Source organism: Geotrypetes seraphini, chromosome 3, assembly GCF_902459505.1.
Source record: "Geotrypetes seraphini chromosome 3, aGeoSer1.1, whole genome shotgun sequence".
In the NCBI taxonomy this organism is placed as follows: Eukaryota; Metazoa; Chordata; class Amphibia; order Gymnophiona; family Dermophiidae; genus Geotrypetes; species Geotrypetes seraphini.
In genome coordinates, this window is record NC_047086.1 from 267465068 (window position 1) to 267478557 (window position 13490).

Here is a 13490-nt window from a genome sequence, read left to right on the forward strand (position 1 = left end):
AAATGTTGGACAAAGGGTGGAGGACAGGGAGAGATGGTACATGGGGAGAGAGAAAGAAATATTGCACATGATAATGGAGGGGACCAGGGCACAAGGCAGAGAGAGAAAGAGATAGTAGACAGTGGGAACAAAACAAATGTTGGATATGACAGTGGAAGATAGAAAAAAATTAATGTATTTTCTATTTTGTGATTATGATTTGTCAGATTTGAAATGTGTATCCCACCAAAGCTGGTGTTAGACAGTTAGCATGAGCTAGGACCTAACCAGAGAGAGGAAAAGTATTTTTTTATTTTGTTTATATCACAGCGCCAGCATGGGGTTGGAGAGGGCAAAGAGGGGTGGGGTGAGTGGAAAGACTACAAATTAAACCTGCCATGACATTTGAAAAAACGCCCAGTTGTCAGGAAAAGTGAATAGAATCAAATCCAAAATCAATTCAATAGGCTGAATTGAATCAAGAACATTTTTGCTGAATCGGGCAGCACTACTTTAGACTAGAAACCTCCTGGAAAAATTCAAATCCAAATCTTTTGTCTTCCAAGACACCCACAATTCCTAACTTCCCCTTCTCCTTTACTTTTCCCTTACAGAGACCCTGACTATGAGACAATAATCTTCCTTCTCTCATTCCTTATACTTTCCTGTCAAATATTGTAGTTCCACTTTCCCTAATACTTCCTTTTTCTGCATCTCCTTCTCAAATATTGTCTAGTTTTACTTAGATACTTATAAACTATATTGATAATTTTGTTGAAAATGCAGTGTATCAGATCCAAATAAAACTTGGAAACATTAATTCTTCAGCTTCTCAGTATCTCTCTTTTCTTACTCCTTCCTGGGAACTCCGTTCATTGGGTATGTCTGTCTTTCTGTACCCTTATTTTCTGCTGCCAACTCCAGACTCTGTCCCTTTTATATGAGTCAGTACACCTCTGGCATTATTCAAATCTAGGCTAAAAGCCCACTGTTTTGAGTCTGCTTTTAATTCCTAACTCACACTCACTTGCTTTATCATTACCTCTTTAAGAAATTCCTTAACCCTTATTTGTTCTGTTTGTCTGTTTTAATTAGATTGTACGTTCTGTTGACCAGAGATTGTCTCTTGCATGTTTACAGTCCTGCAGTAGTAACAGTAATAGTAAACCTTGCATTCTGATGACTGCCAAACATGCAGTAAGTCTGAGATCATTAGTTTCCTTGCATAACTGTCAGGCAAACAGAAATGCTTTAAAAGATTTATTGTGAATCTAAACTGGCAACTTGTTTATTTTGTGTTCTTAAAAATTATTATTTACAGAATATGGTGCGCCTGAAGAAGGAGAGCTGAAGCAGGAAAAACCATTTACTCTGAAAAATCAACTGTTAAGTAAGAACTGAGATATTTCAATTTTACTGGAAAGATTTGATTCACAAATATTTTTATCAAAAGATTGTGAACTGGATGTTAGGCATTTTATTTGTCATGGGCATAGTCTGTTCTGTCACAGGAAGAGACTAAAGGCAGTTTTAGAGGAACAGGAACTTTTATGATAAAATTCATAAGAATGAAGGGCTTAAAATATAAAATTTATGTGAATACTCAATACTGTAAATTAGAATCTTCTCATCTAGAGTAGTTTAATAAATTTAGATTTAAAAATGGTCATTGATTGGCTTGGAGGAAATAATTTGAAACTTAATTCAGTTTCTTATGGAAGCTCCTTGGGGTGCAGGGGAAAAATGAGCCTACTCTCCTTTTTCACATCTTATTGCAATGAATACTTGTAATTGTTCTTTTATTTTTCTGCTAGTTATAGTTATGACTCTTCCTGTCATATTCTCAACTTTTGTCTTGTACCTAATTCTTGTTCATTTAGCTCCAAAAAATATGATCATGTCACACCTCTTTTACAAAAAGCACACTGGTTACCAATTTCACACAGAATAATCTATAAAATTGCACTGAAAACATTTAAAATCCAACAAACCAACACACCAATATTTTTACATCGTTTTTTGATACCAACTCTCCAGCCAGGACTCTAAGATCAACAGAACAGCATTTACTGACTATACCTTCTTTAAAAATAATAGGTACCAAAAGAGCTACAATTTTTTCAGTCATGCAGCCCAGCTTTGGAACAATTTAGCAATCTATTTATGTGGAGAAACCTCATTAGAAAAATGTAAAAACACATTAAAATGCTACCTGTACAAAGACGCATTTGAGTCATAGATAGGATAATTCAACTAACATTAATCTCAGGCTCAAATACCTAATTTTAACCAGACCTTATGTATAGGTCACAACCTCCCCCATCCTTTATTTAGGCTTAGCCATATTTGTAAAACATTTTTCATTACCCTCCTGATGTTGTTTTTTCCTTAAATGTATTTTTACGGGATCACGTGATACTGTGAACCGGTGAGCTGCTCTCCGTGCCGGCTCCAGTGCCCTACTCCTTACTTTGTCTACTTTCGGGGATCTACTAGCGAAGTTTGCCTGCATTTTGCATTGTTGATGCTGGTGAATACAAGGACAAATATTTGGCGAAATCTACTCCCTTAATGACCTCCAAAACTACTAGAAAAGAGCGAGAAAAGGTAAAGCCTGGAGAGGACAAAATGGTGGACCCACCTCGTGCAGCCAGTCCGATCTTTACGGCTGAGATGATGATGGAACTGCAACAAGCAGTTCTTCAAGCTTTGGGCCCGCGAATGGAGCAAATTTCCTCCCAGCTTACTAAGTTAGAATCGCTCTTGGAAGATCAAGCCACCAGGGTTACGGAGTTGGCGACTCGGGTCTCCACGGTGGAAGATAAGGTGATGGCGACAGAGGTCGCAGCTCTGACCACCCAGCTGCGTCAGTGTCACGACAAGATAGAGGATTTAGAAAACAGATCCCGTCGTGATAACTTAAGATTTATTGGCTTGCCTGAAATGATTGCTGACTCGGTCCTCCTCTCCATGGTGGAATCTTGGCTGGTCATTGAGTTACCCATGCCGTCATCATTGGGCCCGGCCCGCTTTGAGCGGGTACATCATGTGGGCCCCCGTTCGAGTGTGGATGAAAGACCCAGGATCTACCTGGTACTACCTTAACTTTAGAAAATTACTAAAAACCCACCTATTCCAAGACCAGGACCCTTAATACCCCTTCATTAACCTCCACCTCTCCCCTACTGAACCCCCCCTTGACTCCCCCCTCTCCACCTTACTTCTCTTCGCTGTTCGCAACTCTGATCAATCTTGTATGGAACCACTTGTAACTCTGTTTAATTAATGTGAACCGCCTAGAACTCATCTGGGTATGGCGGTATACAAAAATAAAGTTATTATTATTATTATTATTAAAGTTCACAACTACCAACACAAGGTAGAAATACTTTCGGGCCTATCACAGGAAACGGGAATCGCTGGTTTGAGTCCACACCAGTGAGGATTGGACAAGATTACTCAGCGGCTCTAACGGATAAACAGAGGGTTTTTAATCCTCTCTGCTCTAAACTAGTGGAGCAGAAACGCCGATTCATGTTTCTATACCCAGCTATTTTGAAAGTTCAACGCGATGGCAAGTGGCATGTATTTGACTCTGTGGATACAGCAGGAGATTTTGGAACCCTCCTCCTCTTTATCTACTTGACCACATTATAACAGTTTGGTTTTCTTTTTCTCAGTACTTTACGGGATGATACCCGGGATGTTAACTTATCCTTTATGTACTTCCTCTGCCAATATCTTTTGACTCCTTGTATTCACCTTTATTGTGGGGTAGGGCACTGAAGGCATTAGTAGTGTGATCTGTCTTCATTTTGTCAGTATGACATTGGGTTGGCTGTATGTTCGGTGGGGGGGAGAGGAGTGGGTAGGGTGGGATAGGGAGGGGCTGGTGGTTGTTGGGGGTGGGTGGGATGTTTTGGGGAGTGTGATGGGTATTGTGGGGTTGCAATTTTGTACATTCCAGTATGTCCGGGGCTGTCAGATTTTTGTTTGGTTGGCGGTCAGAATACAGGGTTCTGTACAATTTCCCTTGGGCGATGGCTGGGCGCTCAGGGGATTTCCAAGAGTTCATTGTTTGTGCATGGTGAGTGTGTGGAGCCCTGAGTGGTAGGACCTTTCAAATTCTTTCCTGGAATGTGTGTGGCATTTCATCTCCGGTGAAGCGCACTAAACTTCTCCAACACCTCAAATCCCATGGGGCTGATTTAGCCTGTTTGCAGGAAACACGATTGACAGATGCGGAACATGCTAAACTACAGAAAAGTTGGGTGGCCCAGGTATTTTGTGCATCCTCCCCTCATAAAAAGGCGGGGTAGCCCTTGTCCGTAAGGGATTTCCTGGCAGAGTGGATCAGTTATATAGGGATGCATCTGGACGGATTTTGTTATGTAAAGTTACTATGTCAGGGCAATTCTTTAACCTTTTGATGGCGTACGCACCTAATCAATATAATCAACATTTTTTCTCTTCATTGATTCAAGTTGGCCTCCAAGGTCCATCTACTCCATTGATTCTCCTGGGGGGACCTTAATCAGGTGTTAGACCCGGCCTTAGACAGCACAGGACCAGGTACGTCTCTCCCGCAACCCATAACCAGGGGTATTCCTTACTTGTGTGATACTTTGGACCTGATTGATCCCTGGCGTCTTTTACATCCTAATGAGAGAGATCATACTTTCTCCAGAATTGATTACATATTGATTTCCAAGAATTCCTTTCCTCAGGTTCATTCTTCTGTGGTGGGTCCGTTCTCCCTGTCTGATCATTGCCCTATCTAGGTAGATTTGCTTAGGACTGACGATTCTCCAGTGTTAGACAGTTGGAAGTTTCCCTCCTATTTGGAGGAAAACCCAGATTTCACTCAATATTTAGCTAAAAAGTGGGAGGATTATGAGTCTTAACTCTTTACATAAGGACACTCCATTACTCTTCTGGGAAGCGGCACAAGTAGTGCTCCTGGGAGATATTTCTTATACGGTGGCCCAGAGAAAACGATTGTCCCAAGGTATAATACAGTTGGGAGGGAATGTAGATGGCTTAAGTACACCTATATTTCTCATCCTTCCCCTCAATCAAGGGAGGCCTGGGTAGTGACTCAGGCTTCCTTGAACACTTTACTTCACGAGCACACCCAAAAGTATCTCTATTATACTAGATTTCACTACTACAAATATGGCAATAAGCCGGGTCGCCTTCTGGCAGCATTGACAAAACCTAAGCGGCATAACCATTATATTCCTTGTTTTAAACTTCCTTCAGGGGGGGTGGTGATTACTACGCCGGAGATAGCAGAGGGTTTTTTCCAATATTATAAAGCTTTTTATTCCTCGAAGGAGAGCTCTGGGGGCCCTGATGTAAGTGATTACCTGGTGGATGCAGGGGTCCCTCGCTTGTCATCTCCAACGCGCCACCAGGGAAAAGAGATTCAAGGCCCATTCAGGGAAAAGAGATTCAAGTAGCAGTAAATCAACTCAAAAATTGTACTTCTCTGGGTCCTGACGGATTTTCCCCAGAGTTTTACAAGATTTTATTTTCGTCATTATGTGGTCCCTTGGAGGCCTACTTTTCTGCGGCCCTTGAGTCCAGTGGGTTTCCTACTGGAGCAAATCATGCCTATATTACTTTAATACCTAAGCCGGGGAAGCCTGACATAGATCTTGAGTCCTATCGTCATATATCACTGATAAATGTTGATCTTAAGATCCTGGATAAGATTTTGGCCAACCGGTTAGCACTCTTATTACCTGCACTGATTGTTCCTGAACAGGTAAGTTTCGTGAAACATTGCCATTCCGTTTTAAATGTTCGTCAGTTGCTCACAGCCATGCAGCGCGCACAGGATACGGCTCTTAAGGGGGTTTTGGTTGACCTGGATGCTGCTAAGGCCTTTGACCAGGTCAACTGGTATTATCTTTTTCAGGTGCTCCAATATATGGGCATTTCAGATTGGTATTTAGATATGGTTTGGTTGTACACGAATCCTACAGCCTGTGTCCTGGTCAATGGCAGTCGCACATCTTCCTTTACGATTGCGTGTGGCACCAGACAGGGGAGTCCTTTATTGCCCCTTCTGTTTCTTCTATACCTGGATCCATTTTTGTGCACATTACAGTGTGATGATGACTTGCAGGATCTGCCGGAGGGCGATTCGCAGTTACAGGTGTTGGCATTTGCGGATGACCTCCTGTTGACCCTTGGGAATCCGCAGAGATCTCTTCTTCGAGCTCTGGAGCTCCTCAATGAGTTTAGTATGTATTCAGGCCTGGTGTTAAATAAACAGAAATCAATGGTATTGGCGCTATCTCCAGATGTACAAAGCACCTGGCAGGGCCCTTTTCCCCTAGTCTGGGCCCAGGGGCATTCATGTTTCTCTGGATCTTTCTCAGCTTTATCTCTTGAATATTGCCCCCTTACTGACCATCACCAAACAAAAATTGCAGAACTGGCAGGTTTACCCTCTCTCTCTCATGGGGAAGATAGCATTGTATAATATGGTTTTGGTACCACAGTGGTTTTATGTCTTTCAGATGCTGCCAATACTCCTTTCTACTAAACACGATAAGGAATTGGGTACATGTGTACGCCGTTATTTGGAATGAGAAGAAAGCGAGATTATCCTTGCCTGCTTTGCAAAGACCTAGGGACTAGGGTGGATTGGGACTGTGCAGTTTAAAGATGTTGTCTTTGGCCTGTCAGATGAGACATCTTAATGATTGGTTCCGGGGGACAGGCCATTTTTCAGCTACCAGTCAAGAATTGTCTCTCTGGTACATTTCATTTCAGCTATTTACTTCATGCGAAGCGTTTGCTTCCGAGGACATCCTCTACAAGAAAATTATTTTTGTTGCCCTTGCGTCAAGTCTGGAAGACTCTGTGCCACAGGATGCATATCCCATACAATGTGACCCCTTATTTACCACTGCAGGGAAATGGAGACTTTGTTCCAGGGATGCCCCTGGTGGCGGCAGCAGTGTGGAAGGATGCTTCTTCTCAATATATTTTTCAACTTGTCCATTCTAATGGTACCCTATACTCTTTGGAGGACCTCATTCGGGAGCATGGTTGGATAGCTCAACATTGGCTCCCTTACGCCCAGCTTTCTTACTATGTTCGTTTATTGCCGCAAGACTGTCTTACGGATAGACGAATGGAAACTCTTTCAGAGGCTTTGTTTGTCAGCTCAGACATTGATTCCTCTACGGTATCATCGTCATCTGCAGGAATCTTTAGGTGGACTTTGGACTTACCTTGTGTGGTTACTGATCAAATGGTGCAAAGAGGACTTCGTAGAGTGGCAAAACTGACCTCTAGAGTGACTTTGATTGAACTGAATTACAAATTTCTGCTACGCCTCTACAGGTCTCCGGCGTATTTGTTTCGAGCTACCCTTTGTTCTTCTGCTAATTGCCTCAAGTGTCATTATTCTCCAGCTACTATTGGACACCAATTTTGGACATGTGCACAGATACAAACCTTTTGGCAGCAGGTTCATCAGCACATCATGGCCATGTGAAATCCTTTTGTTCACTGTGGATTTTCTTCCAAGACCTTCTCCAAGGGGTTTCAGGGGCTTCTTGGAACAAGCAATTTTGCTGGGCAAGAAGGTGATACTTCATTGCTGGTTATCCTCTGATTCTCCGACTTTGACTCAGTGGCGTACTCTGATGATAGAATTGGCATCCATGGAACGCCTTCGAGTACCTTCTTTGGAAACGCCGCAGGGGCGAATGTTTCGTTCTTGTTAGGAACCCTTTTGGTCCACTCTGATGCCCAGAGCTCGTAGTCATTTGTTGAATGATTAACTTTTTCTGTTTGTGACACACTGGAATAGGTATTATGGCTTGTTCTTGGTTGGTCTTGTGTTTTTGGGAGGGGGGTTGGGATTCAATACACCATGGTGAAATGTGACAAGAAAGTTGGTTCATTGTTTTGTACACTGTGGTGTTCTGTAATTGTTTGGTTCTTTTTGAAAATCAATAAAATATATTACTCAAAAAAAAGCATTTTTACTTTCCTTAAAGATTGTAGCTCACCCCTCTTCCCTTATGTATCACTAATTACTTGCGTACATACATTGTATGTTTACTTGTACAAATTGTTTTATTTTGTCTCCCAATTTTTTATTGTCATACGCATTGAAGTATTTGATATTGCGTGTACAACAAACTTTTAATAAACTTGAAACTTGTAAGATAAATAACATGATTCCTTGTATGGCATCATTTTTGGTGCAATCACCACCACAAGCAGTAATGTTTTCTATAGCACTCTTAAATTGTCTTTCACTAAAAAGCAAGGAAACCCTAGTACAGGATTTAATAGTACAGAGGAAAATTGACTGACTTGATTCTTACTGGAGAGGAGTTGTATCTTTTCTCGTGTCTCTCTCCAGGCTACTCTGTACATCTCAGCAAGGTAGGTGAGGTGAGAATTTAGCCTGCATTAAGAACATAAGAATTGCCGCTGCTAGGTCAGACCAGTGGTCTATCAAGCCCAGCAGTCCGCTCAAAGACCAGCACACGTTCTTGTTCAGCAGGTAATTATCTAACTTTGTCTTGAATCCCTGGAGGGTGTTTTCCCCTATGACAGACTCTGGAAGAGCATTCCAGTTTTCCACCACTCTCTGGGTGAAGAAGAACTTCCTTACGTTTGTACGGAATCTATCCCCTTTCAACTTTAGAGAGTACCCTCTTGTTCTCCCTACCTTGGAGAGGGTGAACAACCTGTCCTTATCTACTAAGTCTATTCCCTTCAGTACCTTGAATGTTTCGATCATGTCCTCTCTCAATCTCCTTTGTTCGAGAGAGAAGAGGCCCAGTTTCTCTAATCTTTCGCTGTACAGCAGCTCCTCCAACCCCTTAATCATCTTAGTCGCTCTTCTCTGGACTCTTTCAAATAGTACCATGTCCTTCTTCATGTACGGCGACCAGTGCTGTACGCAGTACTCAAGGTTAGGGCGCATCATGGCCCAGTACAGCAACATAATAACCTTCTCCAATCTGTTCGTGATCCCCTTCTTTATTATTCCTAGCATTCTGTTTGCCCTTTTCGCCTCCGCCACACATTGCATGGATAGCTTCATCGACTTGTTGATTAGAACCCCCAAATCTCTTTCCTGGGAGGTCTCTTCAAGTATCGCCCCGGAAATCCTGTATTTGTGCATGAGATTTTTGTTACTGACATGCATCATTTTACATTTATCCATGTTGAACCTCATCTGCCATGTCGATGCCCATTCCTCGAGCCTGATTATATCACGTTGCACATCTTTGCAATCCCCTGCATCTTCACTACTCTGAATAACTTCGTATCGTCCGCAAATTTACATTACATTAGTAACTTCTATTCCACCTGTACCTTGCAGTTATAGGCAGTTTACAAAAGAGCTAACTGGAAATTTCCAGGATAGTTACAATTTTTGGTTACAAGTGAGATAAGAAAGCTGGATATTTCCAGGAGATATTGCGAATTAGATAACAAATAAGAATTGTATATTTCTAGGCAATATTACAAATAGGATAACAACTAAGAAAGCTGGACATTTCCAGGAGCTTTACATTTTAGGGAACTGTATTCTTGGTTGAAATTTAGAAACGGAAAAAATTACCAGAGAAGTGGAGGCTTTGAGAGGGGAATTTACCGGGGAGGACTGGGAGGGGGTGGTTTTGATCTCTCTTCGAAATGTTTTGAGGTTGCTCATTGTTGTACCTATGTCCAGATCATTTATAAAGATGTTGAAGAGCATGGGTCCAAGCATCGAGCCCTGCGGCACCCCATTAGTGACGCTCTTCCAGTCCGAGTATTGTCCATTTATCCCCACTCTCTGTTTCCTAGGCTCCAGCCAGTTTTTAATCCATGTGAGTATTTCACCCTCAATTCCATGGCTCACAATTTTCCGAAGTAGTCGTTCATGCGGAACCTTGTCGAATGCCTTCTGGAAGTCCAGATATACAATGTCGACCAGGTTGCCCTTGTCTATCTTCCTGTTTACTCCCTCGAAGAAGTGCAGCAAGTTTGTCAAACAAGATCTGCCTTTGCTGAAACCGTGCTGGCTGGTGATCAATGATGCGGTCCTTTATCAACACCTCTACCATCTTTCCCGGTACAGAGATCAGACTCGCCAGTCTGTAGTTTCCCGGGTCTTCCCTGAAACCTTTTTTGAAGATCAGCGTAACACTCACCTTCCAGTCCTCCGGAATCTTTTCCGATTCGATCGACAGATTGGCTATTAGTTGAAGCAGTTCAGCTATGGTCCCTTTCAGTTCCTTGATGACCCTTGGATGGATGCCATCTTGCCCCGGGGATTTATCACTCTTAAGCCTATCAATCTGCCCACATACCTCTTCCAGACTGACCGTTAACCCTGTCAGTTTCCAGTTTTCACTTCCAGCATATAGCCTGATGGGTTCCGGTATGCTGTGTATATCCTCTTCGGTAAATACAGACTCAAACAACGTGTTCAGTCCGTCTGCGATTTCTTTGCCCTCCTTTAGCGCTCCCTTTATTCCTTGGTCATCCAATGGTCCCACTGCTTCCTTCGCAGGTCGTTTCCCTTTAATATATCGAAAGAACGGCTTGAAGTTTTTCGCCTCCTTGCTATTTTTTCCTTGTAGTCTCTTTTGACCCCTTTTACCGCCTTATGGCACCTGCGTTGATGTTGTTTGTGCTTATTCCAGTTTTCGTCCGTTTTTGACAGTTTTTTTTTGTCTCTGATCACTTCCTTTACCTCTACAGTGAGCCACGCTGGTTCTTTTATCTTTTTCCTCTTTGATCCCTTATTGATTTGCAGTGACCGTATCCTTAAAAAGAGACCAAGCTTGCTCTTGTGTCTTTACAGTGTTCACCTTCTTCTTAATCTTCTTCCCCACAATGCGTCTTATCCTTTCGTATTCCCTTTTCGGAAGTATAGCGCCGTGGCCATCGTTCTGGACCGATGTTTTGCCCCTATTTCCAGATTGAAGCGGATCGTATTGTGATCGCTGTTTCCCAGCGTCTCTTATTCTTCTACATCTTGTGCAGGTCCTCGCAGACCATTTAGAATTAGGTCCAGAATTGCATTTCCTCTTGTATTTTCCTTGACAAGTTGTTCTAAGAAGTAGTCGCCTACAGTTTCCAGAAACTTGGTCTCCCTAGCACAGCCGGAGGTGCATAGGTTCCTTTGTATCCCCGGATAGTTGAAGTCGCCCATGATAACTGCATTGCCTCCCTTGCAGTCGCATTTAAGCTCGTCTGTCATTTCTCCATCAATTTCTTCGGACTGCCCTCGGGGTCGGTAGTAGATGCCTATCCTCGTTTCCGGTCCATTTGTTCCTGGAATTTTGACCCATAGAGAGACTCTTACTTATCCGACTGTTGTGGCATGTTCTCTCCAGTAGATTCAATTCCCTCTTTGACGTATATGGCAGTGCCTCCTCCCTTTTGAGTCACTCTGTCTCTGCGGTATAGTTTGTATCCCAGTAGCACCGTGTCCCAGACTTTTTCATCAGTCCACCGTGTTTCTGTTATGCCGATGATGTCAACGTTATCCGCCCCTCTCCCGTAATAGTGGGAGACTTCACCTTTAAAAAGCAGCTTCTCCAACGACGAGCAGCCTTTCTGCTGCCCCCGCACCAGTTCGAGGCGACGAGCAAGGCCCTGAAGAGGAGAGGAGCGTGAGAGCACTGCTCCACCCCTCTCCCGTAACAGCGGGATACTCACCTTTAAAAAGCAGCCTCTCCAACGGCGAGCAGCCTTTCTGCTGCCCCCGCACCGGTTCGAGGCGACGAGCAAGGCCCTGAAGAGGAGAGGAGCGTGGGAGCACTGCTCCGCCCCTCTCCCGTAACAGCGGGAGACTCACCTTTAAAAAGCAGCCTCTCCAACGGCGAGCAGCCTTTCTGCTGCCCCCGCACCGGTTCAAGGCGACGAGCAAGGCCCTGAAGAGGAGAGGAGCGTGGGAGCACTGCGGGAGACTTCACCTTTAAAAAGCAGCTTCTCCAACGGCGTCTTTGGCTTCTTTGTCCCTGATCTGTGCACCTGGACCCATTGTCCTAAGCACCCTCTTAATCAGACATTAACACCTTTTAGCTAGTCATGATTCAATCAGGGATACTTGAAACATATCAATCAGGGATACTTAAAACAGTTTCCCTGCCCTCAGGGTCTATCTGCATTCCCATGCCAGAGTCAGATTGATATAATTTCCCATAGGCCTCGCTGACATAAGTAAAGGCAACTAAAAATGCTGAATGGTAGCGATAGCTAGGGTGACATCTCCCATATTTTTTTTATTTTTATTTTTATTCTTTGAAATGAGGGCACACTTGTGGTACCCTCGCTTACCTCCAACAGTACGTCCCCTGTCTTGCAGAATCTCCAAGCTATGAAGATAGGTTGTATAGTCCGTAAACAGTTCCCATTATGAGTTCAAACCTCTGTCTTAGGTTGTATAGGCCATCATCTGGGCGGGGGTCCCAGTATGCTTATATCTTACTCGTCGTTGAGCGAATAAACGGTGCATAAGGGATGCAGGAAGCTTTTTCAAGAGGTTCAGGTATATAGGTACCAAGATGTCCTGAGAGAGTATCTAAGTATGGGATATGGGAAAATATTATGTCTGACCCTGGTAATGGTAATGCAATAGGCCATGCCAAATTAAAACCAAATTAGAACCAAATTAGCAATGTCAGAGAAGATACTGGAAATACATGTATAACTGCCTTAAAAGTTAGAAGGAAGTTTGTATGATATGCGTTGTAAATAAATGTACATGTGTTTCACTTTACAGCAAAGGAAAATCATAATAATACATAGCAAAATTTGTACAATAATTAAGATAATGATAGGGTGAATGAAAACATTAAATAGGTGGTTTGCAGTGGGCGAATACCCAAAGAAAAGTTTCCAAACTGAGACATGAGCATCTCGTACAAAGTTTGTGCAATCTGTCCATTTTAAAAAGTGATAGTATGATTCACTTCTTTGGAGGTTTTCTTAAGTTGTTCAATGTAGACATGGATTTCAGTGAAGTTCAGCAGCTTGTGGAATATCTCATTCCCCATTCCAAGAGGTAGTGGATGCACAGCATATGAAATAAAGTCTGGAATGTCCAAAGAATAGGTTAAATAGGTGGAATTGTACAGCAAAGCGTTCTTAGGAAGGTGGCTATATCCGATGAACAGGAAACATTGTGGAAAGAATAGGTGAAAACAAAGATGTCCAGCTCCAAGGTAGTACAAAGTGTGTGAAGAAGTAGAGGAGATCTTTGCGGACAGGGAGCAGGAAGCTGAATTAGTCCAGCAGGAACCGGCAGTCTCTTTAAACTGATGAGATGCACACTTGGGATGAAATGATGTTTGCACAGGATCTGTCAAGTCACTGGAAACTAGTGGTGTTCACCCTTGAGATGAAATGATGTCTGTACATACAGGGAGGGATTTGAAAAGAGTCCCGATATCATTCAGTAGCTGTACTCCAGTGTGATCCAAATAAGAGATAGAAAATGAGAGAGAAACCATGTTGCCTGTACTGAA

The 13490-nt window shown here is 42.9% G+C and overlaps 1 protein-coding gene across 6 annotated transcripts in view; it reads left to right on the forward strand.

Annotated features, from left to right (window-relative positions):
• Nucleotides 1-13490, forward strand: part of TBCE (tubulin folding cofactor E) — a 434765-nt gene that overhangs the window by 397730 nt on the left and 23545 nt on the right. For 5 of the 6 annotated variants that reach the window (XM_033936232.1, XM_033936235.1, XM_033936237.1 and 2 more), the window contains one exon: nucleotides 1301-1369. In XM_033936232.1, coding sequence (XP_033792123.1) covers nucleotides 1301-1369 — 69 coding nt within the window. Of the gene's footprint in view, nucleotides 1-1300; nucleotides 1370-6509; nucleotides 8087-13490 lie in introns of those variants that run through there. The other variant, XM_033936236.1, reaches the window with a different exon arrangement.